The 21,447-nt window shown below is 34.9% G+C and overlaps 1 protein-coding gene across 3 annotated transcripts in view; it reads right to left on the bottom strand.

Moving 5' to 3' along the window:
- LOC150087051 (uncharacterized) overlaps positions 1–21,447 on the bottom strand; it is a 521,728-nt gene that overhangs the window by 50,812 nt on the left and 449,469 nt on the right. For 2 of the 3 annotated variants that reach the window (XR_016546863.1, XR_016546862.1), the window contains exon 14: positions 7,027–7,152. Coding sequence is in view for 1 of the 3 variants with exons in the window: in XM_090371782.1 (XP_090227908.1) it covers positions 7,117–7,152 (36 nt within the window). In the remaining 2 variants the exon portion in view is untranslated. Of the gene's footprint in view, positions 1–6,876; positions 7,153–21,447 lie in introns of those variants that run through there. The other variant, XM_090371782.1, reaches the window with a different exon arrangement.

The following is a 21,447-nucleotide window of genomic DNA, read 5'->3' as shown; positions in this document are numbered from 1 at the left end:
ACAACTACTAGTTCCTGTGGGACCAGCGCATTCTGCCTCTGTGTTGCCTGATGACCAAGTGCAAGCTCTGGCGTTGATGTGGGCGGCTGAGAGCTTGATGGGCCCCTCAATTTATTTCCTTCGAGGGCATTCACCCTGTACTTCAAGCTCTCATAAAGGCCCATAACAACGCTGAGTTGTCGCCTGATTTCCTTGCACTCCTTACATCGTGCACACACAAAGACATCCCCCTTGGCAGTATCATGTCCCGTACCCGACTGCTCCGCAAACATCAAGCAAACAGTGCATTTTAAAAGACTGTGATTCAGAGGGCAACTGCCCCCCTCAGTTCTCCCCTGAACCACAGCACTCCCATTAGTTTGAGCCTTTTGCTTTGCTGCTCTGAGTCATGATTCCGATTTAATTCAATAAAATTTCAAAACAAAATTAAATCCTTAAGTTATATCCCAAAACAGTTATATGTATTAATTATTTGTTATGATTAAGTCGTTATATATATATATATATATATATATATATATATATATATAGAGTTAAAAGTACAATTTAATTGACAATAAAGTTTATCAAGATTAATAGATTTACTGATTAATTGACAATATTATATTATGCACTATACTACACTAAGGTTATGCTATCGTGCAAAAATGGCGGGAATTCACGAACGGTACTTAACACGTGGATTTGATACCGTTACCGATACTAAGTATACCTACAAAATCTCTTTTGCGAGATATAAGACAAGACTGAGTTTTAGAAGGGTTGAAATCAACTAAGTTTTCTTTGCCCAGTTATGAATGCAGTGACACACTATAAACTACCTTCATTCATCATTTTTGGGGGCCTCAAATTCCCCACCCCCAGCCCCAAAGATGAATGAAATACTATGACTCAGCCAACAAACCATGTGGTATGGCATGCTTGCTGAGTCATTACATTTTAATACACAGGTATCGTGATTTTTACAGTTCTTGAACAAAAAGAAACTGTTTATTGATTTGATGAATCTGGTATGACTGGTCAATCTGATTTTTCAATATGACATGACAGGTCATTTGAACAACAGACTCTTCAAGGCTATGCTATGAAAAGTTAGTTGGTCATGGACTTGTATCCAGCCAGTAAAGGCTTTCAAAATTAAACTTACTTTTGACACAGCAGCCGAAGAAAGGTGGCTTCAGCCACTTTACATATGAGTGAAAAGCACAAGTAGTGTTCGAAGGCAAACTTAGATGTCAAGAAAGTTTCTGGAATTAACCATGATTTTCATGGTTAAATCTGGGAATCATTTTCACATTTTTCTAAACATTTCTAACTTCAGCCTTCCATACATTGTTGAATGCAATCAAAGCAAAGAAATATGCAATGCAATCATCAACCAAAGAACAAATACACTAATGTGCTGCTGCTGCTGCTTGAGTTCTATAAATGCTTGAATAAGGGCTGTTTTCTGCATCTTCTTTGCCATATGCAAAAAAAATATTAGGTTTGCAAACATAGTTCCATAATAAAAGTGGACAAAGATTGGTGAGCAGACATTTCCAAATGTGATGCAATCAGAGCACCAACTCCATGTTTCTCATCAAAATTGAATTCAGTTAATGAGGCCTCTTCAGACAGCTTTGTGATATTTCTTCTTTTCCATTAATGAATAATCAAAAATGAAGGCTTTCATATTAAAAATTGCCCCTGTTAAGAATATTCCTGTTCACACAGCCTGCAAACTTAAAGTTCCACACAGATGAGGTGGGAAAAGGGGAGCTGAGGGAAACTGTTAATTTATTTTTATAGTTCTTGTAATATTAAGTAAAAATATTCACACATGGCTGATTCATGTGAGGTTAATCAAAAAGCCTAAACCTAACATGGAAAATATGATAACCAGAAATAGCAATATTTTTTGTATAGCTAGCATATAAAAATAAATGTTTTTATAATTTTGACCCAAGTTACAATTCAAATGTGTATTTTTTTTTTTTTTTTTAAAACAGGTCATAACTGTGAAGTGTGATTGATTTTTATGATATGGATTATTTAGAAAAATGGAGCCAAAAAAGAAGTGTTGATTAAATGTTTGCAAAAGATAACTTTCACCCAGATGTAAAGCTGCACATCACAGTTCACAGACTAAAATATGTCATAAATTAAATCAAAGAGACAGTGATGAATGAGTGATAAATCGATATACAAAAAATTAGTGAGGCAGAACTAATGACAGAACAATTAGGTATGAAAAAATCATCCAGAGTCCCACAAATCTTGACAACTGATCAGACTGTAAGTGGAAATTAATGTCTTCTAACTTCTACCCTAATGCTGGTTAAGTTCGTTCCCCCACTTTTTCTTCTTGTATGTTAATGACTTTCTTCTACTGACTGGAAATCCTATCCAAGTTTTGATGATGATAGCACATTGCATTCCACTTTTCAGTTTGAGAAACCTCACCCTGCTCAATCAGCTTTAACTTCTCAAATATCTGCTACCAATTCCTCAAATGCTGATCTCTAGGTAATTCTCCAGTGGGGCAAAGACAACTTAGTTGATTTCAATCTTTCTAAAACTCAGTCCTGCCTTATATCTCGCAAAAAGGATTCTTCTGCTCCTATGCTTATTTTTGGTGACATGCTGATTTCTAGGCAAGATGATATATCTCTTTTGGGGATTACTCTGACTTCTAATCTCTCTTGGCACAAGCACATTACAAATATTGCTTCCTCTGCATTTCTCTTTTGCTCTGGGCATTATTTTCTTCCAAACAGCTGTTCACTCTGTACAAATCACAAATACACCCTACCATGGAATACAGTTCCAGCTTCTAGGGCAGTGCCCCCAAAACCTCTCTCAGGCTTCTAGATTCCATTCAGAAGAGAGCAGTTAGGTTAATTAATGACTCATCCATAACAGAGTCTTTACACTCTGTCTCATATGTACTGTTTCTGCTGCATACCTTTTCTATAGACACTTCCATAGGCATTGTTCTTCTGAATTGGTTTCTATGATTCCCACTCTCTCATTCAAAACAGTCCAAACACGTGCCCAGCAGCCAACATCCATTTACTGCCCACCTTCAAACTTTTCATCTTCCTCGTTTATTCATTCAACTGCTGTTTTCTGGAACCACCTTCCTTCATACGTATTTCCTGAAAATTACAGTCTACAGAAGTTAAAAGTCTAATGTCAACAAATTTGCTCAACAAATATCTTCTCAACCTCCAACCCATGCATGGTACTAAGTACTATATGTTCTAATACCTCTCGTGTTTGGGGTTTTCTATGAAAAAAAAAAAAAAAAATACTTAGAATAACATTTTCAGGGGCACCTCTAACAAAGTTCAATAGGGATCCTGACCCTTTTTGTAGAAAACTTGTCTTGTGACTATAATGAAACTTTTTGTTCCATCCTGTGAAAAAACAACAATGAAAACAGAAGTCACCAATCAACTCCAAAGAAGTTTTGTGTTTAATCAAGTGCAAGCAATATCATGCAGATAACCCTTTCACAAGTCAGTTGCCAGAATGTGAGTGGGCTCCATAGTCAGTTTCTTAGTCATAAAGAAACTCGTTCTATAGAGTAAGTCTCTTTATGAAATTTTGAAGAAATACAAAGTTTTGTAGAAAACTTTGCACATAAATATTTTTAAATGCTAATTTCTTCTTATTTTGATTTGATTGTCTAGCATTAGAATAAAATTATCAAAAATCAAATCAGATTTTAAAAGAAATTGTAAAAAAAAAAAAAAATGATAATAAAAAAAAATGAATTCATCATTAATAAACTTGTCCTTTATATTTATGTCATTTAATTTGATTTTCTTTAATTTTGCATTTTGTAAGCCAAAATTGGAAAAAAAATGACTGACAGCAGAAATGGCCTATTCTGATTTTCCAAGCTATTTTTGTGCCACAATCTATCAAAACTGTCACCCCTGTTAGTTGGAAACAAAGATAAGTGATGGCAGCACATACTGAACACATTATTTGAAATGACTTCCCAAGAACCAGCATATGAAAAGTGTAGATCTACATACATACTCATGATAAGGTTAATATGCAATCTTAGTCCAGACTCTGTATGTGGAATTTAGATGAGAAGAGAAAGAGAATGCTGCTCCATGTACTTCCAGTTAATAAATTTCATGTTGCAAGTGACTTATTTGTTTCCTTGATTGAAGGATTACTTATGTGCAGAGAAATTTCATAGTGGCAGTGGGGTCTTGAGAATTTTTTTCTGGAAGGGATAAAAATGCTCTGAATTTTGAGGGGATTATATTTGACAACAATTTTTTACAACGAAAATATTTTTTTCATTAGTATTTCTATATTGGTATTAGAACTTTTTGTTCACCCCTTGTATAGGTTTGTGAACATTAAGTTAAGTGAACCTTATAACCATTTGTGTAATGGAAATTTATTAAAAAAAAAAAAAGAAAAGAAACTAATACTAACATAATGAATATGGTTTATTTTTTATTTTGCATTGTTGTGTATATAGCATTGTTGATTAGAAAAAAATTTCAAAGAGAATTTAAATTCAAAGAGCCTTAAACTTCTAAAGTTTGGGTATGATAACCAGGCTTTAGACTCCATTTTTTTTGTATTTTTTTTTATATGTATTTTGTATATATAAAACATCCCTAAAATTTTTTAAAAATAATATAAAAATAAAAATACTGATAACTACTGACCACACTACATGGTATTCAAATTTGGGATAAGAATTTTACTCAAAAGCCAACAATTTTCATTTGCATTATGAAAACTGATGTTCCTGATAACAGGTCGAAAAACTACTGTCATTTTGAATATAATATTATATGTTTATAGTGCTCTTAGTACCAATGACCAGGAAAACAATGATAATATTCATAAATGACTGCCTTTACTCTAAATTTAATTGCATATATGCAATTAAATTTGGAGTAAAAAAACCCTGTCTGCTTGCATTACATCACACATTTTCAATTGAGTAGCATTTATGGTCTAGACTAGCATAACTGGACATTATAGGAAAATTGCATGAATGCAGTTCTTTTGAACACTTGAGACTCACATAAAGTTAATTTATCTCTCAATGGATGCAGTCAGTATTATAAACAAATGATATTTCTAATGAAAGGTATGATTATTTTAACGAAAGGTATTATATTATTTTAACTTCTGGATATACCATAATTGCCTAAATACAAGCCCCACCTCCCGTTGCCTTGAAATGCAAAACATGTTTTATGAACTTACATCATTTTGGAGATAAAATAATACGTAAGCAGGCAAAATTAGTCCCACTTTCACTTCAACACCATGCTAACTGTGTAACCTATACATGTAAAATACTTGAAAAACAAATTAGTTTGGAGGCAAAGCACTTTAAATGGCACATTCTTATGACCACTGACTAAGGGAATATTGAAATAAAAATCTTTCATGACAGTACTCCTATATAAAGAGAGATATAGCAATACAATGTCACAAGACAAAGCAAGTTTCATATTGCACCATCCAGTGATATACACTAATTAATTAATGATATATTAATTTGAATTTTTGGGTCAATAATGGCAACTGATGTGATGCATTTCCATAGGACCACACTAGTCGTAAACATTGATTTTTGTACTGGTTGCAAAAGCATGGTCTCCTGGTACCAAATGGACAATTTATAAAAGTGAACTCTATTTTGCTTTTAAAGGCCCCAGTTTTCTGAAAAAAGTGTGGTCTTTATTTGGGCAAATATGATACAATCCAAATGATTTTTTTCATAACACATGACAACTTAATATAGAAGGGGGAACATAATAATCACGTCATCAAACGTTAAGAATCATAACCAGACAATTCCAGCATTACAACTATTAAAGAACTGCAGTGACAAAAGAATTTCTCACAAAATTAGTTTTTTCTATTAATTTTAGTCTATAACAGGCTTTCACAGGAATCACAAAATAAAGTGTACAGTTTAGAAATCATAAATGACAATTTTGTATTTTGTTCATTGCAGAATACCCACCTCCCCACTTCCCACAAACAAATATCAATCACATAGTATTAACATACTAATTATGGATCCTGAATTACTATAATACATACTTAAAAATATTTATGGAATATGAAATTCTGCCACATTTTTAAATAACATCAGAAATGCATTTTGGTAAAAATTACCAACCAAGGGATAATAATTTCAATACTGCATGCAGGCAGTTAAAACTTTAATGTGAAACTGAACAGGGAGGAGATGGAATTTAAAAATCCCACAAAACTGAATTCAGTTTTATGGAAGTTAGTGGAATGCAACTCAGAAATTTATGTAGTTGAAAATTTTCTGGTGTTTTATTTATTTTTTTACAGAAAGTACATAAATTCAGAATATAGTTGTATTTTAGAGTGAAATGTAGTACCATTTGTCTTTAAATTACATTGTTTTGGAGAATTTGTTTGGGTTTTAATGGCACATTAACAACTAGGGCTATTTTTTTAATTTTTTTTTGGAGAAAAATTAACAAAAATGCTGTCCATGATAAGTCTTTCCACCTTTCATGCTTTTCAGGAAATTACAATATTTTTCCTGTGTTTTACAAAAGAATGAGTGAGTATATACATTGTACTTTTTTGCTCAAAACAGAAGTAAATACCCACCACGAACAAATCTGCAAAATAGATGCCGATTTAATTACCATTCACAAAATCTTTGAACTTTTTATAATAACTCTCACCTCCTCCCTGTTCACTGCTGCAATAAAATATAATGGTTAATATTTCATTATTTTTTATTTTTGCTTCTAGTTTTTAATTACCTTCAACATCAATTTAATGGCGTTTTTGTATAACTTGAGGGTATTTCATAAAGAGGGGGGGATAGTATTTGTGCGTGTGTATGTATATAATATATGCATGCAACAAGAGAGAGAGATTGCAACATAAAGTCTTTTACAATGAGTGCCAGTTAATAAAAAGAGCATATGCAAATGCCATTTCACCTTAATTCTTCTTTAAATTTTTGGATCAAATCAATTTGGTAATCACAATTACCTATAAAACCAGGACTAATGAAGCAAGTCTGATGAGACCACTGCAACACATCTCAGAAACAGGAGTACAGTCATATATATATATACACATTCACATTGAGCGATAGGGCCCCTTCATCTTTAAATACTGTAAAGTAAAAACTGGGCTATATTTATTATAAGCAGCAGCACTAACAAAATGTAACTTATCAAATCAAAGGAGTTATCAGTGAAAATAATAGAAATTGAAATGTAAATAATTTTTATAACTATTATTTCAGTTAGCATAACACACACACACACACACACACACACACACACACACACACACACACACACACACACACACACACACACCAATTGGAAATGAGATTAATGTTATGAGACAAGTGCTGCCACTTACTAGAAATAAACACGAAATGAAAGAATGATTGTTCCTTAGGCACTGAAATCAAGGTCAGCAGAAATTGCCGCCATTTCAGAATGTAGTGCGAGCTGAACTGCATGCCTCTCCTCTTCCTTGTGTTGTGTAGGGACAGTAGAACAAAGAATAAACATCAAGGTTTGTGTTCAAAAGTGTGATGGAAATGCTTCAAATGATGCAGCAAGTGGAGAGAATTGTCTATCTTATGCACATGTGTTCAAGTGGCATAAATGCTTTGCCCATGGAAGAGAATCTGTGAAATAAGACAAACATCTGGGCCCACAAAAACAGTTCGAACACTAGAGTTGATTGAAAATGTGTGGGAAATCATTACCAATGACTGATGTGCAATGCTCCAAATGATTTCAGAAGATCTGTGCATTAATAAGGAAACCATTCTACAAATAATAACCCAGGAATTGAAGAAAATTAAGGTCTGTGTGTTTTTTGTTCCACATTGATTAACGGATGGTCAATAACATGCGCACGTTGAACACTTCAGAGAACTCAGTGAGGACAATGAAAGCAAAACCAATTCCTGAATTCGATGGTTATGGATGACAAGAGACAAGACGTGGTGTTTTCAGCATGACCCAGCAATGAAGCTACAAAGTGTGGAGTGGAAGTCACGAAACTCCCAAAGCCAAATAAGTTCTTCAAGAAAGGTCAAAAATCAAAACCATGCTCATCACTTTATGATAGCAAGGGAATGTGACAAAGACTTCGTGCCCAATGGCCAGAGTGTTATTGCTGTCTACTATCTGGATGTTTCAAAATGTTTGCTGTAGAGAATCTGTCATGTGTGGCCTCAGTACGGAGAAGATGGCAGTTGGTTCCACTTGTATGGCAATGCACTAAGCCAAAAAGGCTCTCGTTGTTTGGAAGCTTTTGGCTAGCAAAAAAAAAAAAGTGTGTACTGTCACACCACCGTATTCATTTAGCCCCTTGCGATTTCTTTTTTTTCCCCAAAGCTCAAGGCACCAATGAAAGGCTGTTGTTTTCATGATGTTGATACTAAAGAGCTGTGATGAGAATATTGATCAGTATACCAGTCAGGGTCTTCCCCCAATCGTTCCAGTTGCTTCGTCATCGTTGCATGCATGCGGATGTGGAAGAAAGTTACTTTGAATAAACCAAGGTTAGTCCACTTGTACACAGATCAGTTTTCTAGCACCAGTCTCGTTTTCCAATTGCTGCACAGTGTGTGTGTACATTTTTTGAAGATTTGAATTGATTTTATCCATTTATTAACCTGGCAGTGTATCTGACAGGTGCTCATTTTCTTTTAAGATTTTTGAAATGTGTTTTTTTTTTTTTTTTTTTCTTTATTCTGCTTGCACAATACCAATGATTCATTTTTTTTAATGAATTGTAATGCTTATTGTTTGTAACTTTAAGTTTTAAAATATATTAAATTCAAAACAAATTGTGTGTTTTACAACTTTTATTTTCGAAAAAACATATAATAAATCTTATTATATGCAATATTTATTACTGTTGGAACAATAATAAATCTTTAAAGAAGGAATAAAGTAAGATGGTAGATTGACCTAGAAGGGAGAAGAAAAACAAGTAACATGAAATTTTAAAGAAACAGCACTGGTGCTTTTCTGGTAACATGCCATTCTTCAATAAAAATTCAAATACAGTGGATTCCGGTTATTTGGAAACAGAGCTGCAAACCACCTAAAATTTTGGACTGGTTTGGTTTGTGGTTCGGTTCAAAAATTTCTCAAGTGGTTCGGTTTGCAGTCCAGTCAAGTATATCATTTGAAATAATTCATATAGTTTCTTAGTTCATTAATGATAGTAATAATATCACATTATAATAAAATATACATTATAATAAAATATTACTATAAAATCTTATTTTAAATAAAAGTAAATTATATTAATAATATATTTGACAATTAATAAAATCACTTGTTAATCATTTTAAATCTGACTGAAAAAGGAGCAGAAATTACTAAAACATTAATCTCTTCTCGTATTCAGTACTCATAAACACATACAAGAGAACGTTTAATTTGGAAAGAAAATAATTATTTAAACAAAATTTTTAATATAATTTAATAATACTAAGTAAGGCAGATATTTCCAGATAATATAAAAAAAATCACAGAAAACAATCACAATAAAACTTTAAGAAACACGAATTACAAGCAAAATACTCAGATAATGGACATAAGGAATTAATGTATCAATACAATTTTACTTTGAAAATTGATCATGAAATCTTAAAAACAACATAGATTACATAGGTAATTTTAAATTAAATATTTAATTTTAAAAATAAAATGTCCTCCATTAACCTTGAGCCTAAACAACTCTTTTCAGTCAAAATGATCTTTAATGTCGAAAAGCATCATTCTGCACTTGCTTGTGTGGCAGGAACTGCGAAGATTACTTTGGCTAGCTGATAAAGCTCTGGGTGAATAACTCTTTTGCTTTCCAATATCCTAAGACGCTTGCTTTGTTGGCACCCTTTCGATATCGGCAAAATTGTTCAGATGAGACATTAAGTAGAATTTCTTTGATATCGGCAAAATTGTTCAGATGAGACATTAAGTAGAATTTCTTTGTTTCCGCTATCTGTCTCTTTTTCATTTCTTTTCCAAATAACAGCTTTTTGATGTCACTACTAAAAATTGCACACTACTACTGTCGTTAACAGTAGTAGTGTGCAATTTCATCTGAACTTTTCATTTCAGGATTTTTTCTGTAGACTGTAGCTGGCACAAGCTATCATAAATGTCACATAAATGTTCCTTAGCTTTCTAGTAATATTTGGTACTTGGGGCCCAGGTACGTACAAGCTAAAAAAGTCTAACTTTCTATCAAATTTACTTCTCATAGCATGAGAGAGAGAGTACCAAAAAAGATGACAATTCATTTTCAATTTTTCTGACTTCCATTTTACATTTCATCCATGTGTAGTAAAAATCAGCCATCGTGAGCTGCTCTGACTGCAGCATGTCACATGCTACACTAACGGGTGGGTTCCAAAACTTCTATAATATTTTCAATCTTTTGCCACACACTGGCTGACAAATGCAATTCCTTCATGGGCACAGATAAATCAATGCAAAATTGTTTTAGGTCCACGAGACATTGTAACATTAACAGTGGAATTCTATCATGCATGTATACTTGCATGTACACTAATGCTAGAAGTATATGCAAATAAAATTGATGAATGTGAAGTGCTGATCAAGACATTAAAGACAGATATTGTTGGGATATCAGACACAGTGTCACACAGATATAAGTAGTGCAAAATTGGAATTTGGGGAGTACAATATGTACAGAAAGGATAGGAAGGGAGGAGGGGGGGGATTATGCTGTTAGGTCTTAGCAGCTTACTTGCATCCCGGAAGTCAAAAAAACAGCAATGTCATGCCCCCCTTCATACCAACCACCCAGTTCTCCCATGTGTGTTATTTTCAGTCACTAAAAACAAATCTCAGCAAATATCAGACCTGCCTGTTGCCATACTGTTGTGTATGGATAAGAATGCTCTGCTCTGAAACAAATGTGCCATAATGCAGTGCATTAAATACTGAAAATAACTAAATGCATAAGGCATAATACTTTAAGAGTTAAGAGTTTAATATCTATATAATATTGGTGTAGATACACCACCTTAAGAAACTATGATAGTAGTTAGCGTGGGAGGCATTATTTGCTCTGTATCTCATATTGTGCGCTTCCTTCACAATGAGTTGCCATGGTATTGCACTACCTAGAATAAGTAACGCTTCACTAATAGAGAAGACTATTGTTACTTATGTAACAATAGTCTTCTTTACCATGTCTGCAATACCAGGGTGTCTGCCCACCCACCGATGATAGGCCAATAGCTTTGAAACGGTGCCGCCTGGGTGGTGGCACTCAATGAGAATAAGTAACAATAGTCTTCTCTATTAGTGAAGCATTACTTATTCAAGGTGGCGCAATACCATGGCAACTCGTTGGGAAGGAAGAGCACAATATGAGATACAGAGCAAATAATGCCTCCCACACTAACTACCATTGTAGTTTCTTAAGAGTGGTGTATCTACACCGATCTATGGTGTATCTACACCGATATTATATAGATATTAAATACTGAATAGCACTTTGCCTTCATCTGATGAGTGGCAACCATGGCATGCTAAAAAAACATTGTTATTGTTTCTCCTAGTAATGAAATTTGCTGTGTATGGAGGTGAAATCTCACCATACTTGCATGATGTGAGGAATCCATGTTTCTGCAAAGCAGAGGGCACTGATATGCATTCACATGGAACATATGAATACTATTCACACACACACACACACACACACACACACACACACACACACACACACACACACACACACACACACACACACACACACACATATATTGTAAACATAATTTTATGTGATGTGAAAACACATTAAAGCATATTAAATATTTTTTCTACTTTCATGACGTGTACATAATAAATTATATAATTCTGATGCGAGCCCCTGCTATGATGATGTGGTTTCAACATTACCTATGCTCTATGTTGTATTCATCTAGTTGAAATAAAGAATCTCTCTCTTTAAAAGCACTTTAGAAACTACTGCAGTAAAAGCTTGACTATATTAGGAAGGTAAAAAAAAAAAAAAAAAATCAGATTTTTAATCACTGATTAATGGTTAATGAAGGAACATTATTTTCGAGGGGCACTAGTGTCCTATCTCCAATGTTAGGTTAACTGACAATATTGAAAGATAAGAATACAGTATTTTAATATACAGTTAAGCCTAATTTAGGCTTAACTGTGCTGAAAGGGAAACTATAGGAAATTTAGGAATTGCTGAAAGAAACGAAAGATTTGTGGAATTTGCAGTATCTCAAGGAATGTCAGTAACGAACACTTTTTTCAAGAAAAGGGTGAACAGAAAGGGAAGAGCCTAAATGGATTAACAACTGAAGAAATTGACTTTATCCTCACTAACAGAAGATACAAAGGGGTATCAAAATGTTCATATCCTAACCTCGAAATATGAGTCCTAGAAAGTGAAACTTCACATGAACTTTATCCTTATCTATGTACTCTCCATGTATAGTAACACATTTCTCCCATCTATAGATCAGTCGTTTAATGACTTGATCACAGAAGTCTGCATTTTTTGCATGAAACCACGATTCCACTTCATTGATGACTTCCTGGAACGAATCAAAGCCACTGCTTTGACATGTCTTTAGTCTCCAGATCATACTGGCACACAACCCAGCATTCGTCATTTGTCACCAACCAATAAAAAAAGTTCTCAACATTACACAAATCCAACAGTTGGCAAGAACATTCAATCACACTTGATATAGATGTAAGAAAAGAAAGGAAAAAACTGACTCTGATCTGGTCTTTGAGTAGAAAAAGCAGTATGTACTGGAACTTAAGAATATGTTTGAGGTTTTGCAGACCTTTTAGGACCAAAATATTAACATGGAATACAACAACTTTCTGAATGTGATACAGCCTGAGAAACCTACAGGTAAAAAGAAACCAAAGAATAAAAATTAGTGAAGAAACACGTCATGATGAACCGAAGATGACAAATGATAAACAGAGCAAGATAAACAGTGACTAGGACAAAACTGAGCATAGAGTTATGTGAAGTCATTAGAAAGAGACCGAGAGAGAACATAAGAAAAGTAGAATAAGCATTAAGGGAAAACAAAGGACTTAAATCAGCAGCCATGAGCAGTAATAAAGACAAATTATACTGAAACTGAAGAATAGTGATCATTGGAAACAGCAAAGGCATAATTCAAATAGCAGAAGACTACTATAAAGAATTATATAAGAAGTGAGGGAATAATTTCAGCAGTGGGGAAGATGGATCACAAATTAGCAACACATACGACATACCTGATATCCTTCCTGATGAGGTAGAACATGCATAGAAAAAAATAAACAATAAGAAAGCCTCGGATGAAGATTAGGAAAGGCGTGACATCTAAGGAGTGGAATAATGCAATCATAATTTTGCTGCATAAGAAAGGAGATAAATAAGAAATTATAGACCAATTAGCTTGTTGTCCCTCATGTACAGGTTGTTTACAAGGATCATTTATAACAGATTAGAAAGAATACATGATGAGAATCAACTGAAAGAGCAAGCTGGCTTTAGTATAGGACTCTCAAGTATGGATCATCTTCATGTAATACTGCAGCTAATGGAGAAAGCAAATGAATATAAAACATCATTATGCCTGGCATTTTTGAATTATGAAAAAGCATTTGACTCTATACAACATAAGGCAAGGCATAGATACCCCATACATTATGATATTGAAGAAAAGAAATGAGAATGCTACCTCCTTTATTAGACTAGACCAGTGGTGCACAAATCTATATCGTTCGTGACTCCCTTTATTAATTATAAATTTGACGTGACCCCCTTAATAAACCCCCCGGTAGGGATGACCAGATTTTTAGAGAAGAAAACTGGCATTTTAAAAATTATGTAGTAGAAAATTTTATTCGAGTACTGAGAAAGGTACTGAAAAAAAAATTTTCCTTTTTAAGTTACTCATTAAAATAATTGTTTAACACATTATTTTAATTGAATACAGCAAAAACAACAAATCAAATTCTTATTCTTCAATTAAGATTACAAAACAATAAAAAATTAACAATTACAAAAAACAATTAATGAGAAGGAAGCCTGGATAACTGATAATATTTGGTCCATATTTGGCGCAATGTTTGAAATTACTAATCTCATGTCATCTTCCGGATCAAGTCTGGAACCCTTTTTTGTTTTTATAGCTGTTAATTTTCAGAAACCAACCTCACATAAATATATAGACCCAAAATGTAGCAATGTTTGCATTGCTATTTTCACTAATTCTGGATACACATCTTGAAGAAAAAGCCAAAATTTTTCTCAAGTATTCTTGAAACGTAATGCTTCATCAGACAACAGGTCAATAAGATCTTCCTTTTGCTCAAAGGTAATTTTGGGATATCAAAAGCAAAGGGATCACGAATCCAATACAACTTTTTTTTCTGGAGATACATAAAATCATTTGGAAAAATTCTTAATTAGCATTGTTAGGTGGGTGGCAAAGATATTGATAAATTGTAAAATGTCAATATTATTGCTATTAACAAAATTAAAAAAAAAAAACATGGGAATATTTCAGTATTATTAAGCTCAAATTCAGTTTTCCAATGATTAAGCTTCCCTTTGAAAATTTCTATTTTGTCACTGAATATTAATATATTTTCCCTGTCCTTGAAGAATTAAATTGAAATCATTACGTTTTTCAAATATATCAGCAAGGGAACTAAGTTTTCCACGACATTTTGATAAAAACAATAAAACTTCATGTTTGAGGTCAAAGAGACATCGCAAGATTACCATTGGACAAGTACCTCACTTTTGTACATAAAAGAAGCATTTCATTACAAAATATAGTGAAAAGTCTGCTATTAAGTTGATCACACTTATTGCATCTTTCAAAACATTGTGCAAATCAGTTTGCATTTCCTTTGCTACTAATGTGCTGTATAATGCAATGATTCAAAACTATATTTGTTGCAATTTCCTTTACTTTGCCTTTTAAACATTTATTTTATCCTGTTAATGCAGCAGCACCATCAGTATAAATTGCAAAGCAGTTGTTCCAAGTTAGATTATTTGTTAAAATATTTAAAACATCAAAAATCTTCTTGCCCGTTGTTCTTCCTTCTAAAGCTTTGCAAAACAGAAAATTCTCTAAAATATCTCCCTCGTAGCAGTATCTCACATCTACAGTAAGTTGAGCAAGGTTTTAAATATCTGTGAATTCATCTAACTGTAATGCAAAAATTGGACTTTCTCTCAATTAATTTAAAAAACTAAATTTTATGTTGTTTGCGATAACTTTAATACGCTGCGAGACTGTCTATGGATAGAGGAATGGTATTTAAATCGTTGCTGTACTTTTCTCCATGCATGATTGAAATAATTTTTATGGCAGCAGGGAGAACAAGAGATTCATCAATAGTATGTGATTTAAAATTTTTTTCCTATTAAATATGAAACTTCCAACGATGCTCTTAAAGCTTTACAAGGAACTGCCATATGTTTCTTCATGAAAGATTTCAGACCTCGTATGGCACTGGCGTGTCTTTTGAAAAGGATTCAGTATTTTTCATTAGCTCTGGGATGCTTTGTATGTAAGTGTCTTTTTCATTTAATAGGTTTCGCACTTTCGTTAGCCATTTTTTCATAACATGCACGCAAAGAACATTGCTCATCGTCAACAACATTGTAAGGTCGTACTTCATAAATTCTTCTCGATATTTTCTATTCTTTTTCATTCTTTTTGATTTGGAATATGACGGCTCTCTACCAAAAATTGGTGGTTGCACTACACTTGAAATAACGTTAGCATCCAAATTTTTTCATGATACATTTCGTACACTTTCAGCTTCTGAAGTATCTGTAGTAACATTGTGGTTGCTTCTCGCCCATTTTGTTCTGATTGCCCAATTGTCCATGGTAAAAAATATATTTTTTTCTTCTTAAAAACAACAATAATATAAAAAGTAGCAGAAGGATGGAAAACACATTCAAAGTGACGTGAAAGCAATGAATTAAGAAGCAGAATAACGTGTGCGTGCAATAGACTTGCTATTTACTGTCACTGTGTATCCGCACCTCTGGCCTTTAGGCAATTTCAGAAATTTTTGCTATAGGAAGCACAAATAAAGAGCTAAGGGTTCAGTAATTGAGTAGCACTGAGAAGTCACACTAGTCAGCTGCTTTCTGTGTGTCCATATCCAGTGAGCAAATTACTGCGTATTACCCACAAGGACAATAAGTAAGAAAGCCACCTGCATCTCACATGAAACCACTCTTAAAAAACAAAGAGTGGGAATAGGATTCATTCGTATCTCAGACTTCGTTTGAGTAGTAAGGTCTGTATGCCTACAGTACTGAAAAACTAACTTTAACCACAGGTTTTTTGGCTTTTATGTACACAATAACTAATTTTATTTAAAAATTTCTGCGACCACATTAATTATCCTGCGACCCCCAGATACCCATCTGGGTATCTTGGTTGCACCCCATATTTTGCATACCACTGGACCAGACAAAGACAGCAGCAAATTTAAAATTGACAAAGGAGTTTGACAAGGGGAGACAATATCTCTGAAGTTATTTACTGCTGCCCTTGAAGCTTTCAGAAGATTAGACTGGTTGCAGAAAGGAGTCAATGTGAATGGAGAGTAAAACCATTTATGACTTGCAGATGACATTGTGATCATAAGCCATGATCCCAAAGAATTAGAGGAAAATCTTAATCAGTTATGCAGAGTTAGTAAGGATTTTGGACTAAAGATGAATATGGTTAAAACAAAAGTAATGATGAACAAGTATGCCAAAGAAAGGAATATAATCATTGAAGGAGCAGAAATTGAAAATGTGGATTCATATACGTATCTTGGACAAGTCATTAGCCGTAATAATGATAAATGGCTGGAAGTCAAGAGAAGAATAAATTTCGGACGGATAGCATTATAGTCACATACTGAGGAGCAATATCTCAATTTGTCCAAACTTAAAATAATGAACCAATGTATACTCCCCACCATCATTTATGGAAGTGAAACTTGAGCACTCACCAAAAGAATGAAAGAGAAGCTAAAAACTGCACAGTAAAGAATGGAACAAATTATATTGGGAATCAGACTGTTAGATAAGAAGAGAAACAAATGGATTAGACAGCAAACACAAATAAAGGATATTCTTATCAAAACTAAAGAACTGAAATGGACCTGGGCAGGACACATGATGACAGATGGACTAAGAAAATAACAGAATGGTACTGAAGAGGAGCTAAAAGAAAACCTGGAAGACAACAATGGAGATGGATCACCAGTGTATAAAACAGAAGAAATTGGAAATCTGCTGGAGAGGCCCTCATCCTGCAGTGGATTGAAAATGGCTGATGGTGATGATGAAGCCTATTTAGAACACAGTTCTTTATCAAATTTACAGGTATAACAAGTAAGTTTCAAATTCTCCTTAAACATACAAAGTTGTGACACAAGAGATTGATGCATATTTTTTACAATATATAGTTTAAAAAAATTCCAATGCTCCTTAAAAAATGTACGGTATGGTCATATAAACCACTGTATTTACAAACTCTGACAGTGGAGGATGTTGTTGGATCATGGGCTGAATTATATAACAGCTGCTTTGGTCGTAATGTGCCTATCAGCATTTCCTATATAAAACAGGAGTTAGTCATAAATGTCTAGACATGGCTGTCAGGAACATTTCCAAAGCTTTAACCAGAAAGAGATCTGAATTGTTTTTTCTAACCTGGCTAAATATTCTCTCACACTCAGCTATGAGGAATTGTTAAAATGCCAAGCATGACTTGGAATGTAATATTTCAAGCTTCCTTGTGCATTCTCAGTTCCCCAAGCCATGAATTATTTCTTTCACAATAGCATCTCAGGTAGGTTCTCACATTAAGATTGACAGAACTGCTACTGCACAACTGTTTCCTTCATTACTTTACTTATATTGGCAGAGAAGTACTGGAAACTTGTTACAAAAAATTGCAAATTTGAAACTGATGCACTGCCAACTGATGAAATTTGTGCTATCTTGACATTCATAAGAATGTTGTAGGGAAATTGTGCACCATGCTGGTCGCATATAGCAATAACATCATGATTTCGGTAAGTATCGGTAAGGGTATCTCTAATCCATGTGTTTTACAAGTTTTGCAGCTCCAGCAGATGCTAGTTTTTAGCTATATTTAGCCGCTGTATTGACTTACTTGTTATATTAAATTATTTTCTATAAGTAGCTTATAGAACTAGTCAAGATCCTTGGTTTATTCTGAATTTAGATGGTGAGATTTTGGAAGTTAATTAATACTTAGTGTCAGTAGATTTACCGTTCGTAACTTGCCGCCATTATTATACAATACGTTATATCCCGTACTAGATAGTGTTAGCTTAGTATAGTATAGTATACAGGGTGTTTCAGTTAAACGTTTCAGAACTTCTAAGAGGGGTAGGGTACATCCTGACAACTCGAAATCATATACCAATGGGCAGAATCGAAAATTCCGAGCTTTAGTGCAGGGAATCTTAATTTCGCACAAGAACGCCAAGTTAGTAGGATGGATGATTACACGAACGCAGAGTTAGCCGATATGCATTTGGCGTATGGGGCTGCAAATTGTAGTGGGCCAGCCGCACAGCGTTTGTACGCGGAACGATATCCGACGAGGCATATTCCCAGTCATAATTTCTTTGCAAGACTGCACCAGAGGTTAGCTGAGAGAGGTTCATTTGAAAGAGCTGACAGGGACAGGGTAAGAACAGCACGGACTCCAGCCGTCGAACAGAATGTGCTGCAGCATGTACAGGGGAATCCAAGAACGAGTACACGAAGTCTAGCAAACGCAGTCGGGGTTTCCCATTGCAGCGTCTGGAGGATTCTCCGAGAACAAGACATGCATCCGTTTCACGTGCAGCGTGTCCAGACACAGCAACCGGAGGATTATGCACCTCGTATTGCTTTCGCACAGTGGTACCTTGGAAAATGTGCTACAAATCCCCTTTTTCCTGCTGAAGTGTTGTTTTCCGATGAGGCATCCTTCACAAGGGAAGGAATTTTCAACACGCATAACGACCGTATCTGGGCGGTCGAGAACCCGCATGCAATACGACGTCGTGCAGATTCGATTTTCGGTCAATGTATGGGCCGGTATTATGGGAGATCACCTCATCGGACCTTACCTGTTACAGTGTCGTCTAACCGGACCTATCTACTTGATCTTTCTGCAGCAAGTATTGCCACAACTTTTGAGAGATGAACAGATTTCTGCATCGACGCAACAGACAATGTGGTTCCAACACGATGGAGCCCCTGCCCATTATAGCGGAGATGTTCGTAACTACCTGGATGTCACATTTGGTCAACAGTGGATCGGACGTGGTGGTCCCTTGCGTTGGCCTGCTCGGTCACCCGACCTATCATGTCTTGATTTTTATTTCTGGGGTCCTATGAAATCGCTAGTTTATGACACCCCTGTTGACAATTCTGAGGAGCTGGTTGCAAGAATCGCAGTAGCTGCCGAAGAAATTCGAAATTCGCCTGGAGTATTCCAGAATGTTCGGATGTCCATGCGTCGGAGATGTGAGGGGTGCATTGTAGCCCGTGGAAGAAACTTCGAACACTTACTTTAATCCATGTACCTTTTGCTTCTTTTCATGTATTATTAAAACGATTTCTCACTTACGGTCTCTTTTCTTTATGGTGCTTCTGTGTACAACACCGCTTCAGGAAAGCATTTCCGACCCCACATTGCTATATGATTTCGAGTTGTCAGGATGTACCCTACTCCTCTTAGAAGTTCTGAAATGTTTAACTGAAACACCCTGTATAATATTATCAATTAATCAGTAAAATTTATTAATCTTGTTAAACTTCATTGCCAATTAAATTGTACTTTTTTAACTAAATACATATAACAGCTTAGATTTACAAACGTAACATTATTAGTTAACACATAACTTGATAAAGAAGACTAGAAAAGAATAACGAAAGCTTAAAATAATTCTTGATAAAGAAGTTATATAACGAAACTTGGAGATAATACTCGATACTGAAAAAAAAAAAAAAATAATAAAATAAAAAAAAAATAAAATATATATAGTGTTATAACTGCATTGGGATAAAGTTTAGGGTTATAATTTTGTACTGAAAGTGAAATTTTATTGAAATTGAATCAAAATCATGACTCAGACCAGAGCAGCAAAGCAAAAGCTAATGGGAGTGCTGTGGCTCATGGGAGAACTGACGGGGGGGGGGGGGGGTGCCCTCTGAATCACAGCCTTTTAAAATGCACTGCTTGTTTGATGTTTGTGGAACAATCAGGTACGGGACATGATATTACCAAGGGGAATGTCTCTGTATGTGTGCACGATGTAAGGAGTGTGAAGAAATCAGGCGACAACTCAGCATATTATGCACCTATATGAGAGCTTGAAAGACAGGGTGGATGCCCTCGAAGGATCTAAATTGAGGGGCCCATCAAGCTCTCAGCTGCCCGCATCAATGGCAGAGCTTCCACGTGATCATCATGCAACACAGCAGCAACCCCCAAGGCAGAATGCACTGGTCCCACAGAAAATAGTAGTTGTCGGTGACTCTATTGTCAGGGAAACGGGGAACATACTGTGCAAAAAGGATAGGTGGAAGAGGAGCAGGGTATGTCTGCCAGGGGCAAAGGTTGATGACGTAGAGGAGATATCATTCTTTAAGGGCACAAAGGGTGATGTTGTCTTTGGCACTAATGATATTAAGAGTAGAAAACCGGCAGAATTACTTAACAAGTACAGGTTACTATCTTCAAAAAGGCCTCTAAGGTTGGGAGAGTACATATCCAGAATTTAAAACAAATACACCAACCATTTAATTATAATGGTTTAATACTAAAAACTAAAATGCACCAAACGATACTACACTGTAAAATGATATATGCAAAAGACTGATTTACAAAATAAATATACGATGAAACTTTAATATCCAATAAAATATAAATAAATAAATAAAATATTTAAAATACAATAAAGAATACAGTGTGTTGCTTAAACATCATTGTTGTTGATAAAACATTGACTGAAGCTTTCGGAGGCTTCCGCCTCCTTTCTCAACAACAATGATGTTTAAGCAACACATCCTTAAGTAACAGGCTCACAGCAAACGTGGTTGACCAGGCGCATGCTCAATATTTCTTCCATACGATCCAGAACCGGAAGCGGCTCGGGAGCGTGGAAATATAAAACGCTCGTCTTTTGCCAGGACCACAGTTTCTAGTAGGGGGTGAAATCGAACACCCCTGTCCCTATTCATACTATTGTTCTCAGACGAGCCTATCCACAAACTCTCTAGCCACTTACGGTCCCAGAACCTATGCACCCAGTCAAGGATGACAGCATTCACTGGGGAGACCTGATGATGTTTCTACCAATA

The sequence above is a fragment of the Mastigoproctus giganteus genome, chromosome 4, assembly GCF_048544385.1.
Source record: "Mastigoproctus giganteus isolate SK-2022 chromosome 4, ASM4854438v1, whole genome shotgun sequence".
Classification (NCBI taxonomy): domain Eukaryota; kingdom Metazoa; phylum Arthropoda; class Arachnida; order Uropygi; family Thelyphonidae; genus Mastigoproctus; species Mastigoproctus giganteus.
The sequence above is the reverse complement of the archived record's forward strand: the minus strand, read 5'-3'. Positions and strand labels throughout refer to the sequence as shown.